This window comes from Lissotriton helveticus, chromosome 1_1, assembly GCF_964261635.1.
Source record: "Lissotriton helveticus chromosome 1_1, aLisHel1.1, whole genome shotgun sequence".
NCBI classification, from domain to species: Eukaryota; Metazoa; Chordata; class Amphibia; order Caudata; family Salamandridae; genus Lissotriton; species Lissotriton helveticus.
Window position 1 is genome coordinate 1,290,848,185 of NC_136057.1, and position 21,963 is coordinate 1,290,870,147.

General features: G+C 44.6%; 1 protein-coding gene across 1 annotated transcript in view; it reads left to right on the top strand.

The window, feature by feature from the left end:
- LOC144772694 (hyaluronidase-5-like) overlaps positions 1-21,963 on the top strand; it is a 464,090-nt gene that overhangs the window by 393,640 nt on the left and 48,487 nt on the right. Inside the window, exon 3 of the mRNA XM_078657176.1 lies at positions 558-647. Coding sequence (XP_078513302.1) covers positions 558-647 — 90 coding nt within the window. The remainder of the gene's footprint in view (positions 1-557; positions 648-21,963) is intronic.

The following is a 21,963-nucleotide window of genomic DNA, read 5'->3' on the forward strand; positions in this document are numbered from 1 at the left end:
ATCCAAACTACCTTCATTGTATGTCCCCACCATCTTAACCAATGCTTGAACCATGTACATCCCTGTCCGACGACTTCTTTTGTCCTGGGTAGTTACTGATGTAATATGTCTGAATGTAAATATTATTACTCTAACTAGCTGTACCCTTGTATCATGCTACTGTTATAAAGTGCTCTTATGCCTTCAGGCCATGTCTGTGCTATAAAAAATTGCATAAATAAATAAATAAATACAAATGTTAAAGGCTGTGCCACTGAAGGGAGTGGTTTTTATCCTTGCCTCCTAGGCAACAATAGAAAGAACAGTCTGGTGCTTGCTCCATAATTAGACTACCGAACCCAGCACATGCTACAGTATAATCCTGAAATAAAGAAAACATGTCTAGTAAACTATGATACACCAAAACATCTGGTAGTGTGATGAATTAACATCATTATTTCTCCTAAATTATAAAGCAGTAGATCTAACAGATGGCAATGTGATTCTGGAATAGATTGAATCTTTAATGATACATTGCCATTTCCATTTATTTAAATGTCAGTGCATTTCCTTCCTAGGAGGACCTTGTGAATACTGTTGGCGAAAGTGCTGCATTGGGAGTATCTGGAATTGTCATGTGGGGAGGCCTTACTTTGAGCAAAAGCGTGGTAGGTCACATGTAATCTTATTTTTTCTTCTGAAAATTGATTGGGTCGTTTATAATCATTATGTGTTTTGCCTTTGGGTGTAGTATTTAGAACACAGATGAAGGCTAATAGATATTAAATGTGCTGTCAGAAGAACTTAGGTAGACATGTACTTCATAAACTGAGAGTCACAAACATAGTTTCCACAGGTTATGTTTAGACTATTTGGGACAGATTTACAAAGGAATACTTAGACCTGAAGTTCAAGGTTACACCTGAAGTCTAAGTTTAGATTTAAAGTCTAAATTTGGACTTGATATCTAAGTTTAGATTTAAAGTCTATTTTTAGACCTGAAGTCTAAGATTAGAACTAAAGTCTAATTTTAGAAAAGAAGTCTAACTTTAGAACTGAAGTCTAAACTTAGACTTCAGTTCTAAACTTAAACTTCAGGTCGAAACTTAAACTTCTGTTCTAAAGTTAGACTTCAGATATAAACTTTTTTTTAAATTTCTTTATTGCATTTACATTGAGAACATCAATATAAAAAATCAATCCCATGCAGAATCTCCCCTCCCCCCCATCTGACATCGCTGACTTCCTCTGCTTGCATTGCATCATTGCATCCTTCCAATAAGTATATACACAGCAATTTAGCCAACAACCCTTAGCAGGGCAGGCGGCGCTTCACCATAATTGCAGATTATACTTCTGTTAGGGGACCTTCTGCACAATCCGCAACAGCAATGTAAAGGCAACCCCTTGAGCCCCAGCCCAGTCACTTCTGTCTTTATCGCACACAGTGCACCATCACTCTGTGGCCCCCTCGGTTCCCTCTCTGATCTCCAAGTATATTTGGTACAGGCCCCAGAAGTTCTTAGTTCTGATTGTGGGGGGCTGTAGCTCACTATAATTTTCAGATTGAGTGCAGCAATAGAGCATGTCGTGCGCCCAGTGCTCAGGAGTGGGCAATGGGCCTCTCATCCAGCGACAAGCCAGCACCCGGCAGGCCCATGTCTACCAGACATCTGATCGCCCTTGGCAGCTTCTTGGTGTATCCTAATAAGGCCATCAGGGAATCAGGTGTGATGACAACCTCCGTCAGCTCGCTAATGTCAGCGAATATTTTCCCCCAAAAGTCCCAGATGCCAGGGCACTGCCAAGCGAGGTGTAGGAAGTCTGCATCCGGGGCGCTGCACCTCTCGCAATGAGCAGAATCCCTCAAGCCATATCTGCAGAGTCTAGCTGGTGTGTAGTACACCAGATTCAGAAATTTGAAGTGAGCCAGTCTATGTCGACCATTGAGTGATACTTTCTTAGTATTAGTACAGCAAAATCGCCACGTGTCATCGTCCAGTACAGTGTCTAAATCAGTCTGCCATGCTAAGCATGCCTTAGTGTATGTTTGTTGTGTGCTCGCTTGCGTTAGTTTGTATAGATTGGACAACAGTTTCCGGGGAGAAGCAGTTTTAAGGACATATGTGAGCTCAGGAACCTCAGGGGGCTCTGCCATGTCCCCACCCAGCAGGTCACTGAGAGCGAGGCGCACCCTGTGGTACTGGTATCGTGTCAGAAGGGGGGGCATGTCACAGGTCCCCAGGGCTTGCTCCCATGTCTTTGCAACCCCATCAATGAATAGGTCACCAGCCGTTTTTATGTTCAATTTCTGTAAGGCAGTAACTACTCCCTTCTCCTTGAGCGGGGGCAGCCATCTGGCCCAGTCTACTGGCATCTCCGGTGAGTACAACAGAGCGCCGTTTTGCATCTGTAAGAGACTATGCCATGCATGATTTGTGGCTGTTACAGAGTCTAATAGGCCAGTTCTGCGATCAAGCGGTTGGAAGATCATATGTGGGAGTGAGTTAGGGCTTGCAAAGAGAGTCTCCATGCGGACATGCGGTATGTTCCGGTCCCCATGTAGCCGAGTGTGTAGATGTGATGCCTGAGCTACACGGTAATATGCCTCCAGATCCGGGGCTCCGAGCCCCCCCATAGAATAAGGCATAGTGAGTATCGTCCACTGGACACGTGGCTGTCCGCCCGCCAGGCCAGTTTGGTCATCTGCTGTTGCAGCCGTGCGAAGAATGATTTGGGGAGAACAATCGGGATGTTCATGAACAGAAACAAAAATCTGGGGAGTACCACCATTTTCATTATAGATATGCGTCCCATTAAGGACAAAGGAAGCTTAATCCAGGTTATTACGTCGTCTTTTAATTTACTGACAGCAGTGCCATAGTTAGCTCTAAGGAGGATTTCCGCATCCGTGTATAACTGAATCCCCAGATAACGGACCGAATCTGTGGTCCACTGAAGCGGGTATTCCATCGGTGTTGGCTGAGTGATCAGTGTCAGTGGAAAAGCCAGCGATTTGGTTCAATTGACCTTCAAGCCAGAGAGAGCCCCAAAACGAACCACCTCCCTGAGCACCGATGATAGGTTTTTATCAGGGTCGCGTACATACAGCAGGGTGTCATCTGCGTACATCGACACTATGATCTTATAGCTGGGGAATCCTATGCCCTCATTACCGTGGTATTCTCGCAGAGCACACGCCAGCGGTTCAGCCACCAGTGCATATAGGAGGGGCGATAGAGGGCCCCCTTGCCTAGTACCTCTACTGATGGGAAAAGAGTCCGAGACTAGGTCTCCCATGCAGAGCCAAGCCCGCGGATCATGATATAGTGCCCCCATCATCTGCAGAAACGGCTGCCCTAGACCCATGTGCTGCAGTACCATACGCATGAAAGGCCACTCCACCGAGTTGAAAGCTTTTTCCATATCGAGGAATACAGCCAGTGCTTTCCTATCTTGTCTCACATGCTGAATCATGCCCAGGACCGTACGTATATTGTAGACTAGGTTCCTACCAGGGATAAATCCAACTTGCTCCGGGGCTACCAGACAATCTGCAAGGAGCGCTAAACGGGTGGCCAAGACCTTGGCGAACAGTTTGGTATCGACATTCAGCAGCGACAGTGGTCTATATGAGCTGCACTCATCGTGAGGCTTACCCGGCTTCAGTATTGTAACCAGGAGCGCCTCCCGACTTCAGATATAAACTTAGGACCTGATTCACTAGGGTAAACTTACACCAAAAGTCTAAGTTTAGACCTGAATTCTACGTTGAGACCTAAAGTATAACTTTACTAATAGTAAAGTTAGACGTTTTTTTCTAAGTTTAGACCAAAAGTCTAACTTGGACCAAACGTTTAACTAGTTTACATTTGTGAATCAGGCCCTTAGACTTCAGGTCTAAGTTTACCTTTGTGAATCAGGCCCTTAGACTTCAGGTCTAACGTTAGACTTTAGGTCTAAACTTAGGCTTCAGGTCTAAAGTTAGACTTCAGGTCTAAGTTTATATTTGTGAATAGGGCCCTTTTGTTCCAAGTCTACCAAGCGGTATACTCCCTTGGCCTACATCAAGCAATACATTTGACATAGTATTTTATGCTCTCAGAAGCTTATTGGATGGTTTTAATGGAAGTAGAGAATCTATATCTGAAGTTGCACAACCCTGAAAAAATTGATCAATTTTTATGGTACAGGATGGGCACGGTAAAGGCATCACGTTATATTAAAACATGGGCAGAATAAAGAATTTCATTGCTAAATTCTCATCATCAGTAAATCATGATTACACGCTTCTTTGTTGTTAACAGGTATCATACATGGAAATGTGCTCTTTTCTCTGTGATATCCTCCCCATACTTATCATTCCACATACTATAAAGTTGTCTCTTGTGTAGAAATTTTTACTTTTTTCATTTACATAAACCTTTTCTAATAATGCATACAAAAAAACATAGTTCATGCCAAAAACAAGATGAGTCTTCAGTGCAGGACTAGTATTGTGTTCACAGTGTATACAGTATCATTAAAAATTGAAGAAATAAAAATTATTGGACTTCCCTCCCCTTGTAACCCTAATTGTACTGCATACATACTAAGTCTGGGCAGTGAACTCTGCTCCTCTCACAGAGTTTGTGCCTGGAGCTGAGTTTTATTCCTCACTCTCGTTCGTCAATGCCAAGTTGGCGAGTGCGAGCAAAAAATCCTCCTCCTGGCGAGATTGTTCCTCATTCACAATCGTCAACGTCAAGTTGGCAAGTGTGAGCATCAAAAATCAGCCTCCCGGAGAGATTTCTCAACTCGGGCGGTCAGATTTCTCATTGCGAGTGGTTGCATATGCTTGCGACCGCTTGAGTTCAGAAAAAGTCAGTTTGCGTTGAGAAAGCTGCCGCTCGAGTAAAAAATCTACTCGAGTGGCAGAAAGGAAGCAGCACCTGCTTGGGCTGTGCATGGTTCCATTCACGATGATGGCACTGAGCGGACAAGCACCTGGCGCAGAAAATCACTGCAAACGGCATTCATCTAATGGACTCCGCCACTTGTGGAGCTCCGGGTAGCGAGGCAGAGGTTTTTTGTTGCACTTTGGGGAGTTCCACATAGCGGAACTCTGCGAACTCCACCCAGGCTTAATCCATACATCATGAATAGAGAGGAGAGAGGATGTGGTCTGATGGCTAGACTGCCGACCTTGGAGCTGGGAAACTAAGGTTAGAGCCTTGGGGTTGACTCCACATCCTGTAATTTTGAGCAAATCACTTAATTTCCCCGTGCCTAACAAAAATTGAATGTGTTCTTGTGTTACGTGACTGGTGCTCATATAAAGAACTCCAATACCTTTGGGTCGAGTTTGCGCTATATAAAACTGGAATTTACAAATAAATAAATTAATTATCTGGGTCTTATAGATTTTGTGTGTATTTTCTCCCTCTGTATTAACAAGTCTCACTCCTAAGACTCACAAACTTGCATGATATCAAATTAGTCAGACATCATTTTGGCCTTGTCTTTTATTCAGAGACCTGGGGGCCGATTCACAGAACTAATCAGAGAGAAAATCCTAAACTTACTACTTTTGGTGTTCACAGAAGGCATTTAGTAGTAGTAAAGTTAGGACTCCTAACTTTACTACTACAAAACTGAGGCAAAATCCTAACTTTACGACTTTCGGTACTCACAAAAGGTATTTAGTAGTAGCAAAACTGCAGTGATTGCAGAATGCAGCAGCCAGATTAGTACTGGATATCCCTAGGTTCAAGCCAGTCTCCCACGGATTAAGAGCCCTCCACTGGCTTCCAGTGAACAAAAGAATCAAATTTAAATCCCAATGCTTGGCCTTTAAAGCTCTTTGCAGCATAGGGCCCCAGTTTTTGAGGACTTACCTGAAATGGTATATCCGGCTAGATGTTTAAGATCAGCTTATACAAAGCCTCTACAAACACCTAAGTTCAAGCAGGTCCATGGGGTGAAAGAAGCTTCCTGTTAGGGACAGTTAAGACCTGGAACCTTATTCCAATCTCGATAAAGAGTAGCATATTGCTTATGTTTTTTAAAAGAGCACTGAAAACCGGGCTTTTTGCCATCTGATGTAGCTTGTATCCCATACCAACCTCACTCTGTCCTACTGACTCTAGCACCAATATGCCCCTGGGCATTCGTGCGCTGTATAAATATACAAATCAAATAAAATAAAATTAAGTGCTCAGTCTGGAGTCCCTCTAGCAGTGTTTAGTCAGAGAAGTTTGATCTTCAGCGCAAAGGTTTTTGATAATAATTTATACAACTTCATTTGTTACATTACTACCACTGAACAAAGCTCATAGTTATGTAATGTGTTCAAAGGCTTAAATACCTTTTTCCTAAAATACATAAAACCCTAATTACAGCTGTTCAGGGAATTCTACATCAATATACCCATATCCAAAAATTACTGGTGCCATAGGCATTGCTGATACCAGGATTTTGGAATATAAGTGAGACACCGTGTGGCACCTTAGAATAAGGAGATATGGTGTCATTGAATGTAACTACATCCAATTACCAAAACTATTTCAAAGTTGTACCCCTTTTGCCAGCAGGAAACGTATTCAGTTTTCAGCTGGTGGAAATGTCCATGTGGAAAATCTCAGAGGCCCTGCCAAAAATCCTGCACATATAACTATCATGACATACTATTTACTGAGTGCCCACAGTGCACTCAATTACAACAAAATGCACTGTTCTCAGTACAGATACAAACTAGTGCCTTCAATGGAATGCCCCTATGATATAGGTCAGGTTAAAATGTGCACCCAAGTGATTAATGTTACAAAACAGGCCATATCTGTACAGCCAGCGTAACTTTGGGCACAGAAAGTTGGAGCAAATGCAGATGCAGCCCAGATGCACAGGTATGCGGCATTGCCACATCCCTTGTGATTTCCCCATTTGGCAACTAGTTTTGGTTAAGTCCGACTTTGTAATGAAGATGTTAGTTTAAAATATTCAAAACTGAAACAAATAAACCATTGAAAAGAAAGCCGGCTTGTCCGAGGGACCAGTGAGACCAGCCACACAGATCACCTGTCAAAGACAATCACAAATCAGTTGGGAGTGAGAGGGACATTCCCTGTATGGAAAGAGAATGGATATCAACAATTCCTTCAAGCTAAGCAGAAGGGTGAGAAGTGCATAACGTATTACCAGGAGGCTCAAAGGGGATGGGAGTGGTAAGGCCTACAAAGGCAACTGTACCATCAGCCCCTAATAACATCAAAAAAGGATCCCCCTTATTTTTAAAATTCTTTATTTGAGTAGGTGAAGTTGTTGCCAGCCTATCACCAGAAAGGAGACCGACTTCAACTAAGGTAGTTAGTGCTTTTAGAAGTAGAATTAAGAACCAACTCTAGATTATCCGTTTTTTATCCTGTAGTATATCAAATGTTGTACTACGGAATATGTCTTAATCTATCTCAACTGATTACTTCCTTGTTCTTTCTCCAGCCCTCTTTATACTCTGTACTATCACCATCAACTGCTAGAACCATTATTTGTAGCTACGGAATACTGCCTTCTTTTTGCCCCCGACTGCTAATTGGGCCTGATGTCTTCTGTTACTGCCAAAAAACAAACATCATCCTAATAAAATACTACACTAGGTATCCCAGCTAACATCATCAACATGACCCCCTGAAAGACAGAAGCTGCTGAGACTAAATTAAAGGACATCCTTTTAAACTTGTATGCCCCCTAGATTCATAAAATAGGTCAGCTCTTGTGAATTTGGGGTAAACATATCTTGTGGTAAGCAGATGCGAAGTCTAGTGTTGAGGATACTTTAGCACCAGATAATACAGCCAATATTTATGAAATATTGGGAAGAGAAAATCTGACAACTATCACAACTTTAATTAATGCCCTTGACTATAGGAGAAATCCACTCGGTAGCTTTTACTGGTTCGTTCACTACATGTGAAACTGCAAGTGTTGCCTCTTTTTTGAGCTTTATTCTGTGAATATGTTTTTTCATCAATTACTTGCACCTAAACATGTGGTTCAACATTTGGCTCTTACTCCCAAATCATTCTGTACAGTCCATTCTAAAATGTCTTCTCCTCTTACGGATACAAAAAACTTCAGCCACAGCATACCTTCCTTTCTACTCTACACTAGTGTGAAAATAACATATAATTTTAATCAGCTGACCACAATGCTCTGAATCGAATTTGTTAACCCGTTTTATTTTCTGGTAAAATATTCTAATGAAAACTAGAGTCGAACATTGGCTCAGCGTTAGCACCATTTAACTTTTTTGCTAGACTTTTGGGTTACTAGTTTTTTTCCACTCAATTGCAGAACAATTACTACTACGTCTGTCTTTTCTTTTCACATATTTGTTGTTCCTGCATCAAACCATGAAATAACCCTTTTTTCCACATTTGTTGCATTTGGCCTTCACTGTTGGACATTATTTCGAAAATCTCTTATCTGGATTGGCATTAATATGTTTTTTATTACCAGACTCCCATTTTATCTTCTTCTCACAATACATCATGCATTCTATTTGTTTCGTCTATGCTTCTATTACAGTTTAACAAAAAATTATCTTCGATTCTCTCATCACAGAGTGCCCCAAACTTGCAAAAAGGAGCTATTTTTCCTAAAGCAGATACATGCTCTTCTACCGCCCCGCCCTCCCTTTATGTACGTTTGCCAAAATTATAGCGGCCATGCTTAATGTTTACTCTTGGTAGAAAGTGAATACCTCCTAAGTGTTTAACCCTCTCTCCTCTACTTGATCTAATTCTGGTAGATGTTTTATAATTTGCTGCCTTTCACACTCCAGACAATGGAAAAGTAACACTACCTTCCTTTTGTATTCCAATGTAAGATTCCGTACAGCAGCATAATTTTGAAATTACTTTTTCCACTCCCCCCACTAGTACGCATGATTCTTCAAGTTGGGTCATAAAACATGGTTGAGGGAGTGACGTTCTGCATGCTTGCTGTTAGACCTGACACTTTTTGCGGATTTATCACCAAACCTTTTGCCTCCCATTTTTCTGACCCTGTTTTCGTTGGCTATATGATTCTAGGCACCTTACCACTGCTGGTCATTGCTAAAGTGCATATCCTCTCTCTATAAATTGTAATATGATTGGTTATCCATGATTGGCATATTTGATATATTGGTAAGTCCCTAGTAAAGTGCCCTGAGTGTGCTAGGGCCTGTAAATCAAATGCTACTAGTTGGCTTGCAGCACTAGTTGTCCCACCCACCCGAGTAGCCCTGTAAATGTCTCTCAGACCTACCAATGCAGTGTCCGCTCGCGTAGTTGTAAACTGCCATGTTGCCATGGCAAGTGCATCCTCTTGCCAGGCACAACCCTTCCCCTTCCTTACACCCCTAATGTAGGCCAAAGGTACCACCATGGGCAGGGTACAGTCTATGTGAAAGGTAGGACATGTACTGGAGTGTGAGACATGTCCTGTGTATTTCATTTTTCACTATTGAAAATAAGCATGTAGGCTCATCATTGGGGCTGCACTGTAACAGTTTTACATATGTGACTTGAAATAGGGACAAGATGGAAGAATGGAGTTTAGGCTCTCTGAACTCCGAATGTATTAATGTAACTTTGGTGAAGGTGGTTTTTAAATTCTGTCTTTGAAAATGCTACTTTTAGGAAGCGAGACCCTCAGTCAAGTCATTATAATCTCTATTAGGTCTTGTACACTCAAACACTTTAAGTTCACATTTTTCTTCTTTAGAATCACACACCTCTTTATTGCTTCATGATATCATGTATTTTATGCATTATCAACTGTTTGGCACTGTTCTCTCCCATGACTTCATCTTTTACACACCACCCGAATGGAGTTCTTTAAGTTGTATGCTGTACTGCGATGACAGATATGTTTACACTTCCTGCAAGCAAGTTAACAGCAACTAGAATTCATTGTTGCATGTAGAGTTCCTCAGGTTTCACATCGAAGTTATGCCAGGACAGTGATACTTTTCATGTAATTATTTTGATACTTGTTAACATTGTGACTATGACTTTAACATGTATGCCATCAGGTTACTTCACATCATTCTGATGCCACAGGATCTATTGATTTATTCAACAGTTTATTTTATAATTTCATTAACAGATTTCTTTCACTGTGTACCCAGTTTCTCGAACTCTTTTTACTCACTTTCTTCACACGTAACTTTATTTATTCGGTCGGTTTCTCTCACGTTCACTTGAGGCACTTTGAGTTTAAGCCTCATTATCCCTATTTTTACTTTTGGGTCACGTATGCACGCGTTTCTCCGTCACTTGCACCATTCAGGGCACGGACGAGTTCAGGTGAAGAGCTGCAGTTCGTCTATCAGCAGGTCTTGCACCACGTCTCGGTAATTATCAACATTCGTTGGTTTATTTTCGGTTCACTTACCGGTACAAGCTGTTTATGTTTTATGACCGTGACTGTTAACAGTTAAATTCACATCCGGCCTTCTTATACATTTGTTTTTCAAGTCCCACAGGACCTCGTGCCTTGATCTACGGCCTGGTATGACTATCCAGAGACACTGGTTATCGTGTCTCATAGTGGTGAGTTTCTGCATGTTTTGTACGTATTTATACTTTTTTCACTGCTCTTCATGTCAATCATGACATTTAGCCTAATTTGTTGGTTCCCGTACTACTTTGACATTTAGGTTGTGTGGACCTAGTGTCTTCCCCCGTGGCCTATTTTTACCATTTTGAGATATTTGTTCTTGCTTTTTATCCTTGGTGACTTTCTGCACATTTTTTTATGTACTCACTCTATATTCACATTTTCACGCCCCTCATTGCACTCTATATATAATTGACCCAGCGGGTCTTTTCTAAGCATGGGCGTAAAATCCGTTCCGCTCGCGGATTTTCGGCAAATTCGCAATCCGCGAACCTTGGGAATTTGCCGAAAATCCGTAAATCCGCACGCGGCGGATTTTTTTCTTCGGTGATACAATATTGCGGCGCGCGGCGTTCACTTTCCGTCATTCAGCGTTTGCCGAGTAGTTTTTCTCGATATTTTGCGAGTGCTGCGCCATTTTGGATCTTGCTGCGGAATCGCGCGGGAGTTTGGCGCCCGCGAATACGTAATCGCGGCTTGCCACCACCTTGCACAGCACGCATCGCGCGAGTTCGCAATTGCGAACATGTAGGTGCGGCGAGCAGGAACAATCTCGCACTCGCGAAATAGAGATTTTGCAATTCTGCACAAGAAATCCACCAGCAAACAGCTAAACCTTCAGAAAATGATGATTTTTATCAGAATCACTCCTCAGGTTCACATTTGCCTGCACTTTTTTTTGCAAGGAGTCCATTATTTGGGGGGGGGGGGGGAGGAAGGAAGTGCCCCACAGTCTCCAACTTCCTGTTCCTGTCCAGCAGGCTCCTCCCAGTGCTTTCTTCATGTGCTGGTCACTTTCATTTGGACCTTGACCTGGAAGGATTACTTTTTGTGGGTGCTGCTGGATATTTGGATTTGAGGCCTTTTAGACTTTCTTTGGATCACATTTGGATTAAAAATCAACTTTCACAAGTAAGTTTGTTTGGGGCATTACAGTTGCTGCAACTACAATTTTGGAACTTTTTCAGAACATTAAATAAAATATATTGTGGGTAGCCACAGTATCCAGTAGGACCAGGGTTGGTTATGGGTGCATGATACAACTGTTTTGTTGCATTTAAACATCATTGAGGCCATGGATGGGCTGGGATTGTGCTGATTTTTGGGGCTGCTGTTGGGGCCTTTTGCCCAGGGGTAGTGGTGCATGGACTGAGTCTGCCTGTGGGGTCTCACTCTCTTTAATGTAAACATCCTGAATGGCATTGGATTGTGGTGATTTTTGTGTGTTTTTCGGGGTTTTTTGGGGTGTACTGTTGATAAGGACTGGCCATGTGGGTGGTGGTGGTGGCCATCTTGAGTGCTGTTACAGGCAACATGTGCTTGGGGTTCAATGGGCCATTTTGAAGACAGGCAGTGTCTGAGGCCTGCACCCATTTTGCCTAGCTTCCATCCATTATGCCCAGGGGTAGTGAGTGGTGCATGGGCCTAGTCTTTCTGTGGGGTGTCTTCTTGAATTTAAACACCATTGAGGCCATGGATGGGCTGGGATTGTGCAGAATTTTGTGTGTTTTTTGTCGTTTTTTTGGGGCTGCTGGTGGGGCCTTTTGCCCAGGGGTAGTGAGTGGTGCATGGGCATAGTCTTTCTGTGGGGTGTCTTCTTGAATTTAAACACCATTGAGGCCATGGAGGGCTGGGATTGTGCAGAATTTTGTGTTTTTTGTCGTTTTTTTGGGGCTGCTGGTGGGGCCTTTTGCCCAGGGGTAGTGAGTGCTGCATGGGCCTAGTCTTTCTGTGGGGTGTCTTCTTGAATTTAAACACCATTGAGGCCATGGATGGGCTGGGATTGTGCAGAATTTTGTGTTTTTTGTCGTTTTTTTGGGGTTGCTGGTGGTGCCTTTTGCCCAGGGGTAGTGAGTGGTGCATGGGCCTAGTCTTTCTGTGAGGTGTCTTCTTGAATTTAAACACCATTGAGGCCATGGATGGGCTGGGATTATGCAGAATTTTGTGTGTTTTTTGACGTTTTTTTGGGGCTGCTGGTGGGGCCTTTTGCCCAGGATTGTGCAGAATTTTGTGTGTTTTTTGTCGGTTTTTTTGGGGCTGCTGGTGGGGCCTTTTAGCCCCACCAGTGACTATTGTCAACCTCAACTCGGGTATGTCAAGTTTCCTGTGACTCCAGCTTGGTGAGTTGTTACTGCATTTATTTATATCTTTCATCACCAGTTAATTCTTCAGCTAACTTGCGTGTCAGTGAAAGATTACGATTTTCATTCATGCGTGGGATGACTATTATTTACGAGAACTACGTGAGCTACTGGACTGCTATTGTTTATTCGTCTACTCTACAGTAACCACTACCTTGTGTGCAAAACTCAGTGTGGCACATTGAAGCTAGCAGCTGTTTATTTACTCAGTCTAGAGATAAGCTGTCAAGTCTGATTTTAATTTCATTAAACTTTCATTCCTGCCTATGAGCTTGTTTTATTGTGGTTTCCTGAGCTTTACTGACAGTGATTTTACGTGTTACACTCAACAGTGGGCATTAGTGCTGGGTTTCAGGAAATTCATATTCGTGTATTTGATGTCTTTCTCACAGTGTGCCAACTGTCAAGTTTTAAAATGTAAACAATAGACACAGCTCGTGCTGCCTCACCTGTGTTTCTCGTGCCTTCCTTAGATCCATTGTGATGTCTGCCTATTCCTGCCTCAGACGCTTTGGTGCACGCACTCTCCTCAAGCCATCCGGCATGCCGTCAGTATGCGCACCGCCATTGTCTTCGTGTTTTGTCAATCACCGGGTTCACAGGGTCTCTGTTCTTCTTCAACGCGAACTGGCATCTTTATTGAAATGTGTCACAGACAGAGTTGCACATCCTGCTGCTGCATAATGTTCTTCGATGCAATCACATAGGAGCATTTGTGACTGCTGTGAGAAGCATTAATGTCTGTCATGAGACCTTCAAATACCACGGACTACGGTGACTACGTTTTCTTATTTTAATTTATTCTTTTGCCGATACTATGTTCTATTATGTTTGGACTTCTGTTCCCTTATTCATGCTACCACTTTATTTAGCTTCGAGTGTCTTCTAGCTGAGTTTAAATGTAGTCATATTTCTAGGCACAATTGATATTTTGATGTATTTAAACGCGTTCTTTGAAAGTGAAGGTCTTTAATATTTTTGAATGCCACTTTACTTTAAATGTGTGCTAATTCTGCCATCTTTTGGCATATTCTGGTACTGTAGTACTTCAGTCTAGTACCTATGAGATTATTTTCTGTTTTACTTACAATGATTACTATATGCATTATTAGTTTACATTTGGGTGCTTACAACGACATAATTTCTATTCATTTTGCATTATTATATGCTTTATATGATGTGCAGTATATTTACTATGTATTTCTAGTATTTTATTTGTTATGCTTAACGCACAATAACTATTCCTGTTATTCTGCTAGTTACTGTGCTTTCCTTTTATTCTAAAAGTTTTTAGCGCACAGTGTTATTCTGGTATTTTTGAGTAGCTTAAGGGTGAGTGTATCCCTTTATACTTGTGAAGGATGAGTGTATCCCTTTATATTTGTGAAGGGTGAGTGTATCCCTTTATATTCTTGAAGGGTGAGTGTATCCCTTTATATTCTTGATGGGTGAGTGTATTCCTTCATATTCTTACATTTGGGTCAGTGTATTCCACTTATTGTTTTCTTTATTTGACGGGTGAGTGTATCCCGGTAATTTGCTTTTGGGTGAGTGTATCCCATGCATGATTTTCATGTTACGGGTGAGTGTATCCCGGTATACTTGTGAAGGGTGACTGTATCCCATGTAGGAGTTTCATGTGACGGCTGAGTGTATCGCACTACGTTTCTTGTTGATGCATCTTATCTATCTTTCTTTTCTTGACATTCATTCTTCACGTACATACTTTCTTTCTTTCCTTTTGTTGTGTGTTTGGTATCCTGCCATGCTTACCGTGCTGGTCCACAATTTGCTATACAGCGATGTTATTCACTCTTAATTGGGAGCCGGAGACGTCTGGTGTTCTTGTACGCGTTGTTCTTATTCTGAGGCCTCTTATCTTCTTTGATTTCTTTTATGTTTCTTATTTCTGTGTAATTCTATTTTATTTTTGTTGTTCACCCCTCTCTTTCAATGCCATTGCTTATTATATGCTTCGTATTTTCCTTATTTGTGCCACAGTTTATTTGGCGTTTTGCTTCTGTTCTTTATTCATTTTATTCATTATTTTAGGTGTAAAGGAAGAGGATATGTTGTGAGGTTATTTCACGCTCTACTTCTTCCTTTGCTCTTTCCTCCTGTTCAGCCTAGTTGTCTATAGAATGTGATGAATGCATAGAATGTCGGGTGCAGGGGTCAGGCAGTTGGTATCAGCAGGCTGAGCAGTAAGGATATACTGCTCCTGGTGGGGGATACTTTATAGCCTAATTACCATCTTGGCTTACCTTAAGCTTCCTGTAACTTACCTACAAATAACGTTACTACTTGGAATCAACTACCTGACTTCTTGAAGATTCTTACTTTGCAACAAAGACACAGGGCAGAAACCAAACACATCTCTTCAATTATTGTATTTTTTTATGCTCTGAGGTATTCTTGTATACAGTGAAAATTGAGCTGAAAAGCTCTTTGAACACGCACATCAAGTTATACTCTCTTTGGGACACTAAGTCAGCATGTAACAGAACCAACAGAGACTTGTCTCAGCTCACTGCACTGCTCCACTTCTAAACTGTTTCCGAAGGCTTACAACCATGAGCTTCTGCACAGGAAGACATCAGTTAAATGCAGAAGGAGCGAATTTGAGGCAAAACACACACTGTTAACCAAACAGGGCCGCTCACTTGCAGTTTTGTTTAGAAATTGCAAAGACAAATGCTGGACGTAGTATCCATTTTTTTAAAGTCAGAAAACATCCCCAAACACTAACCTCACCAGCAGTACCTTAATGTGCACAGATTGAATGGGAAAAGTGATTACATGCACTGTAAGGGTACAGCATGGTGAGGTGCCATTTTGAAAGGCCATTGCCAGTGTGAAATCGGTTGATCCTAATAAATCTAGGAATCCAAAGAGTTGAAGTACAGACATAATCATGAAGTACCCCTGCCACCTCAACTCCAACAACCTTATGATTCAAATAAAAAAAGGCTTTACCCGAGAATAGAATACATTCTTGAATGGAATTTACCAGCTGGCATTAAAGAACAGGACTACTGGCCATACCTTTCTCAAAGTTAGTAATCAGCATGGCAAATACACCGACTAGTTAAAACTGTGCTACATAAATTTGAAAAATGAATACATAAAATAATAAAGATTTATGAGCTCTCAAAAATACAGAACTGCAAATACAGAGGGTTCACTCTGGCAGCATTTAGCACAATCATAAAAATGGATTCTCTAAATAGGTGTGCTGCATATCAAAGGATCAGAAAGTATGGAGCATTGTACCAGGAACTGTCAAAGAACTTTAAAAGGCCGAATGTTACAGGCATATAATACAGTTGTTTTCATTTTAAATGTAGCTTCTCTCTGAATTTTTTTCCCTTACCCTCTAGGACTAAGCCACCAAGGACAGCCCTCATCATTAATGTCCAGCGAGAATGAATGTATCTTGGAAAGGAAGAAATGAACACTGAACATTTCAGAATATGTTTCCCACCTTCTCCATCTTAGTGTGACACAAGTACTGCTGAGTCTTCATATCAATACACAAATCCAATGTTAGAAATGGAAATGCACTGTGCTCCAAGCGCCTAGTACAAAACTGCCTAACATTCAAAATCCAAGTAACCTGTGACCATGACGTCACAGTGTTGGCTCATTCAAAGAAGCCATGAGCAACAAAACTACAAGCACCAAGACGCTCAGAAGTAGTAATGAGGTGTTGAAAAGCAACCTGTAATAGTTGAAGCTTCAAGATAACGCTCTACTCGAGGAATTCCCGGAGATGCACTAGCAGCTAGAGCTCAATTAACAGCAGAAATAGCACTTCCAAAGGCAGGCCTAACAGATGCATTGGTGGAGCCCAGGTCCATACAATGATTTGGGGCCCTTGTAGGCCCCTCTCAGGTGCATGAGGACTCATTCCAAAAGATAAACAATGTCTTTGGGTACTGAGACGACTCTCCTAGTGGTAGTGGAAGAGGCTAGAACATTTTTAGATGCTGGAGGTTGCACCGCTAAAAAATGTTTAGATGCTGGAGGTTGCGCCGCCATTATTCTTTTGGACCTGAGCATGGCCTTTGACACGGTCAACCACCAGTTGCTGATAAAAAAGGCTTAGTGAGGTGGGAATTTCCGGGGCCATGCCTAACTGGCTGCAGTCGTTCTTAGAAGATCGATTCTTTGAAGTTTTTGAAGACGGAATTTCTTCTAAGCCTATGAGGAAATGTGGGGTTCCCAGGGGTATTCCCTGAGCCCCACACTTTTTTTTAACGTTTATCTGAGCCCTTTGGCAGAGGTGGTGTTACCTTTTGGAATCCAGATCGTCACTTATGCGGATGACAACCAGTTGGTTGTTTCCTTCAACCAACGGGACTCCACCAGCGCTGGTCTCACACTCTGGGGTCGATTAGGATGGCGGATGGAAATGGGTACTGTCCGCCATGGTTGTGGAAATTTAACTCCCGGCAGCGCCACGGAGATTCCGCGGTTGGGATTAGGATAATCATGTCACGAAACTCCGACCGCGGCGGACGGATCATAACAAACACCGTCCGCAGTGGACGGAACACATCCAACTCCGTCCGCGGCGGACGGAGTCCAATGAACAACCACCGCCGCGGACGGAAATGACCGCGGAAAATAACACATGTACCGCCATACCTGTGAATACTCCGTGTCCGCAATTAGGATAAATCCGCCTGTACCACGGAACGCACAGCCATCCACGTCCGCGGCGGAAAGAATGCAACGATAAACACTGCATCACTGCGGAAGGCCAACACGCACAACATCCCTAACGTCAAACAAATGTTAGAAAGTGTACCGCAAGTCCAAAGCAAACATACGAACATTGACAACGCCCCCCCTATACACCAACACCAAGCACAAGCCACCATGACACGTCCCAAGTACCCAATAATGCACACTAGTCAACACGCCCACCTACCACCTGACTGCCAACAACCATTGAGACACGACTATAAAATGACAACCACACACTACCACAATCCTTTGCATCACAGCATTGCTGCTAGCAAGAGGCCCTAATCGAGATACTGCTAACTCACATAGAAGACACACAACCACCACCCTACCACACCCACCACACAAACACCCATCACACAATTCCTACACATCACACACCACACACCTGCACCCCCCAACTCACTCAACTCACACACTGAGCACCACACACCATGGCACCCAAACAAAACCCTAAATTCACGGAGACCGAGTTGAAGGTAATGGTAGATGAAATAATCCGTGTTGAGCCCCACATCTTCGGGGCCCAAGTCCAGCAGACGTCCGTGGCGCAAAAGAACCACATGTGGGACAGGATCGTCACTCGGGTGAATGCGTCGGGAACTGTGCCGAGGACGAAGCATGAAATTCAGAGGCGGTGGCATGACCTGAAGACCAGGGTGAAGGGCATCCGAGCGAAAAACAATGCAAGAGCCAATCTTACTGGCGGTGGAACACCCCCGGAGCCCATACCCTACACCGATTGGGAGCAGAAGGTGCTGGTGATACTACACCCAGAGAGCCTAGACGGACTTGACGAAGGAGAAGAGGCTGGTAAGTACAAACCAAGCACCACGATCAGCAGGACATGGTCAGGCTCACACAACTGAGAAGAAACATCTCCTACGCCCCAACCCATGCACGTCGGACACCAACTCACAAACATGTGGCCCCCATGTTCACGGCGAGGGTGGTGGTGGTGGAGGGTGGGGTGCGTGAGAGGTCCAAACTACAACTCCCAACAGGCCCCCATGTTCACGGGGAGGGTGGTGGTGGTGGAGGGTGGGGTGTGTGAGAGGTCCAAACTACAACTCCCAACAGGCCCCCATGTTCACGGGGAGGGTGGTGGTGGTGGAGGGTGAGGTGTGTGAGAGGTCCAAACTACAACTCCCAACAGGCCCCCATGTTCACGGGGAGGGTGGTGGTGGTGGAGGGTGGGGTGTGTGAGAGGTCCAAACTACAACTCCCAACAGGCCCCCATGTTCACGGGGAGGGTGGTGGTGGTGGAGGGTGGGGTGCGTGAGAGGTCCAAACTACAACTCCCAACAGTCCCCCATGTTCACCGGGAGGGTGGTGGTGGTGGAGGGTGGGGTGCGTTAGAGGTCCAAACTACAACTCCCAACAGGCCCCCATGTTCACGGGGAGGGTGGTGGTGGTGGAGGGTGGGGTGTGTGAGAGGTCCAAACTACAACTCCCAACAGGCCCCCATGTTCACGGGGAGGGTGGTGGTGGTGGAGGGTGGGGTGTGTGGGGTGTGTGCGACAGGAAACAGAAATGTCTACAAATCTATATGAACATGTAATATCCACATTACTGACCAGCTCTATCTTGTCCCTCAGGTGATCGTGAACTGACTGGGGAAACCAGTACCCGGCCGCCAGCCTCGCCTCCCACACATACAGGACTCTCTGGTGACGATGACACAGGCAGCTCCGGTGCGGAGGATGGAGCGGGACCAAGCACACAGCCAGGGCCATCTGGCTCACAGGGACTCCCGGGACCGACCACTGTCGCATGTGTGACTCCAGCGACACCTGCCTCTGTGATCTGCAGAGTCCCCACCACCACCACCACCACCAGTACCACCAGTACCACCAGTACCACCAGTACCACTAGTACCACCAGTACCACGACTCCTGCCTGTGCCACCCAGCCTAACCCAGCGCACAACGCTGGTCCATCGGCCTCACATCCAAGCAGGGTGAGTGGGCCACAAAGAGAGGCAACGGGACATCAGCCAATCAGGCGACCCACACACCGCCGTACAGAGGAAGGACAGCTACCCCATCCAGTGGCAGAGTCCCTACAAGCCCTTGCCAGGTGCCAGGCATCATACGACCGGTCCCAGGCAAATGCAGATCGTGCACACCAGGACTCAGTGGACAACACCAACATGTTGCGCGAAATCTCTGGGTTCCTTGGCCAGATAGTGCACATCATGGGCCAGCAAGCAACAATGTGGAGGGAATGGATTGGCCGGAACAACCCCCCCCTCCACCAATTGTCGTAGTGCCACCGCCACCGCCACCGTCACCTCCACCGCCACCGTCACCTCCGCCTCCACCGCCACCGTCACCTCGGCCTCCACCGCCGCCACCACCACCTGTGCCCCTGGCGACGGATGTGGCCCATCAACAACCTGCCCCCCCAGCTGACTCTGTTCCACCTCAGAGACGGAGGGGCCGGCCGAGGCTGGAAGTGGCTGAGAGCAGTGTTGGAGCGCCATCCACACGCTCCAAGAGAGGCCGCCAATGACAATGTCACTGCCTGTGCCAGACATTCACCCTGCTAAGTATCCTGTCCCACATAGACAATCATTCCCACTGGTCTGCTGGACTAGCCTGACACCCCCCAATGTGGTGTCAGCACGGACATTTCATCTGCCATTACCTTCAACTCCAACTCCCTCCACCCCACTTACTTGTAAATATTCACCAGCACAAAAGCACAACCTGTAAATAAATTTCACTTACACACACAATGATGTTTTGCCTCCATGTTTATTCACATGATTGCCTTCAGAAACAGACGTAAACAGGTTCAGGGATCATAGTGGTACATGATCATGGCGCTGCGGGAGTGACCTAGGGAAAATCAGAGACAGCAAACACACGTCAGGAAACAGATTGACACACATCACAACACACTGCACAGCAACATTACACAAACTACAATCATCACTAAAGCATGGGATGAGAGCACACACATCATGGAGACTTGTATGTCCAAAGAAATGAAGACACACATATGCAACCATCACAAACAACAACACACAGCTGATGCACCCCACATCCACACAACACCAGCAAACATACATGAGGCATTGTCCACCGCCACTAGAGGTAGTTACTCACATTCAAGGGAAGTAGCGATCAATGAGCTGGCGCCTCTGGTCCACACCTTCCTCCTCACCACTATCCTCATCAGTCGACATGGGTGGAATGGGAGGCCGAGGAACTTCTCCGTCTTCAGGGTCCAAGAGCAGTTCAATGTCATTGCGTACTGCCAGGTTGTGGAGCATGCAGCAGGCAATCACGATCCTGCATACTTTTCCTGGTGAGTAAGGCAGGGCCCCTCCGGTCTTATCGAGGCACCGAAACCTTGACTTTAGCAGTCCAAAGGTACGTTCGATCACTCTCTGTGTCCTTCCATGTGCATCATTGTAGCGCAGTTCACCCGCTGTTGTAGGATTACGTAGGGGACTGAGGAGCCAGGGCCGGTTTGGGTACGCCGAGTCGCCTATGTAGGGGGATGAGAGACACAAACATCACAACAAGATATGGTGGGTACCCCATGCCACACAGAGATCACAAGAGTCCCCACTGCACACTCACCAACAAGCCACGCTTGACCGGGTCGCAGATTTGCCATTAGTTGTGGGACAATGCTGCTCCGCATGATGTGGGCGTCATGTGCGGAGCCAGGAAATCTTGCACACACATGGGAGATGATGTTGTTTGCCAGGCACACCATCTGCACGTTCAGCGAATGGAAGTGTTTGCGATTCCTAAAAACTTGCTCACGTGCCCGTGGTGGAATGATAGCGATGTGTGTGCCATCAATTGAACCCACAACGTGAGGTATGTGGCCAAGTGCATAGAAGTCAGCTTTGACTGCTGCCAACTCTTCCGGCCGTGGGAAATGTATGTAGTCATTCTTGTACAGCATCATAGCTGTTAAGACATCCCGAAGTACCGTGCTGAACTTGGACTGTGACATCCCCCCAGCATGTCCAACTGTGTACTGAAAGGTGCCAGTAGCAAAGAAATGTAGTACCGCCATGACCTTTGCAGTGGGTGTAATCGAACCAGGATACGTCCTACGTGGCTGCAGATGAGGAGACAATTGTGCAACAAGCTCCAGCAACCGACGTCGATCCAGCCGTAATTTCCTAATCACCTCCTCGTCAACCATATCCTCCAGCACAGTGTATGGCCGATGCACATTTGGAGCCCTCCTGTGTGGGAGAGAGATGTAACTTAGGTCAACTTACAAACAACGCATACGTGTACAACTCCATCACATGTGAGCCAACATTAGCAACAACAACTTTTTCTAGGGAGAATGGTCATATGTGTGACATCTCTGATAGTCAATACAATACGGAGTGCCCCTTTAACAAAGTGCTGCCACTTGCAACAGGAAGTGTGTCAATGCAACGTAGTCACATGTGAACCTTACTGACAAAACG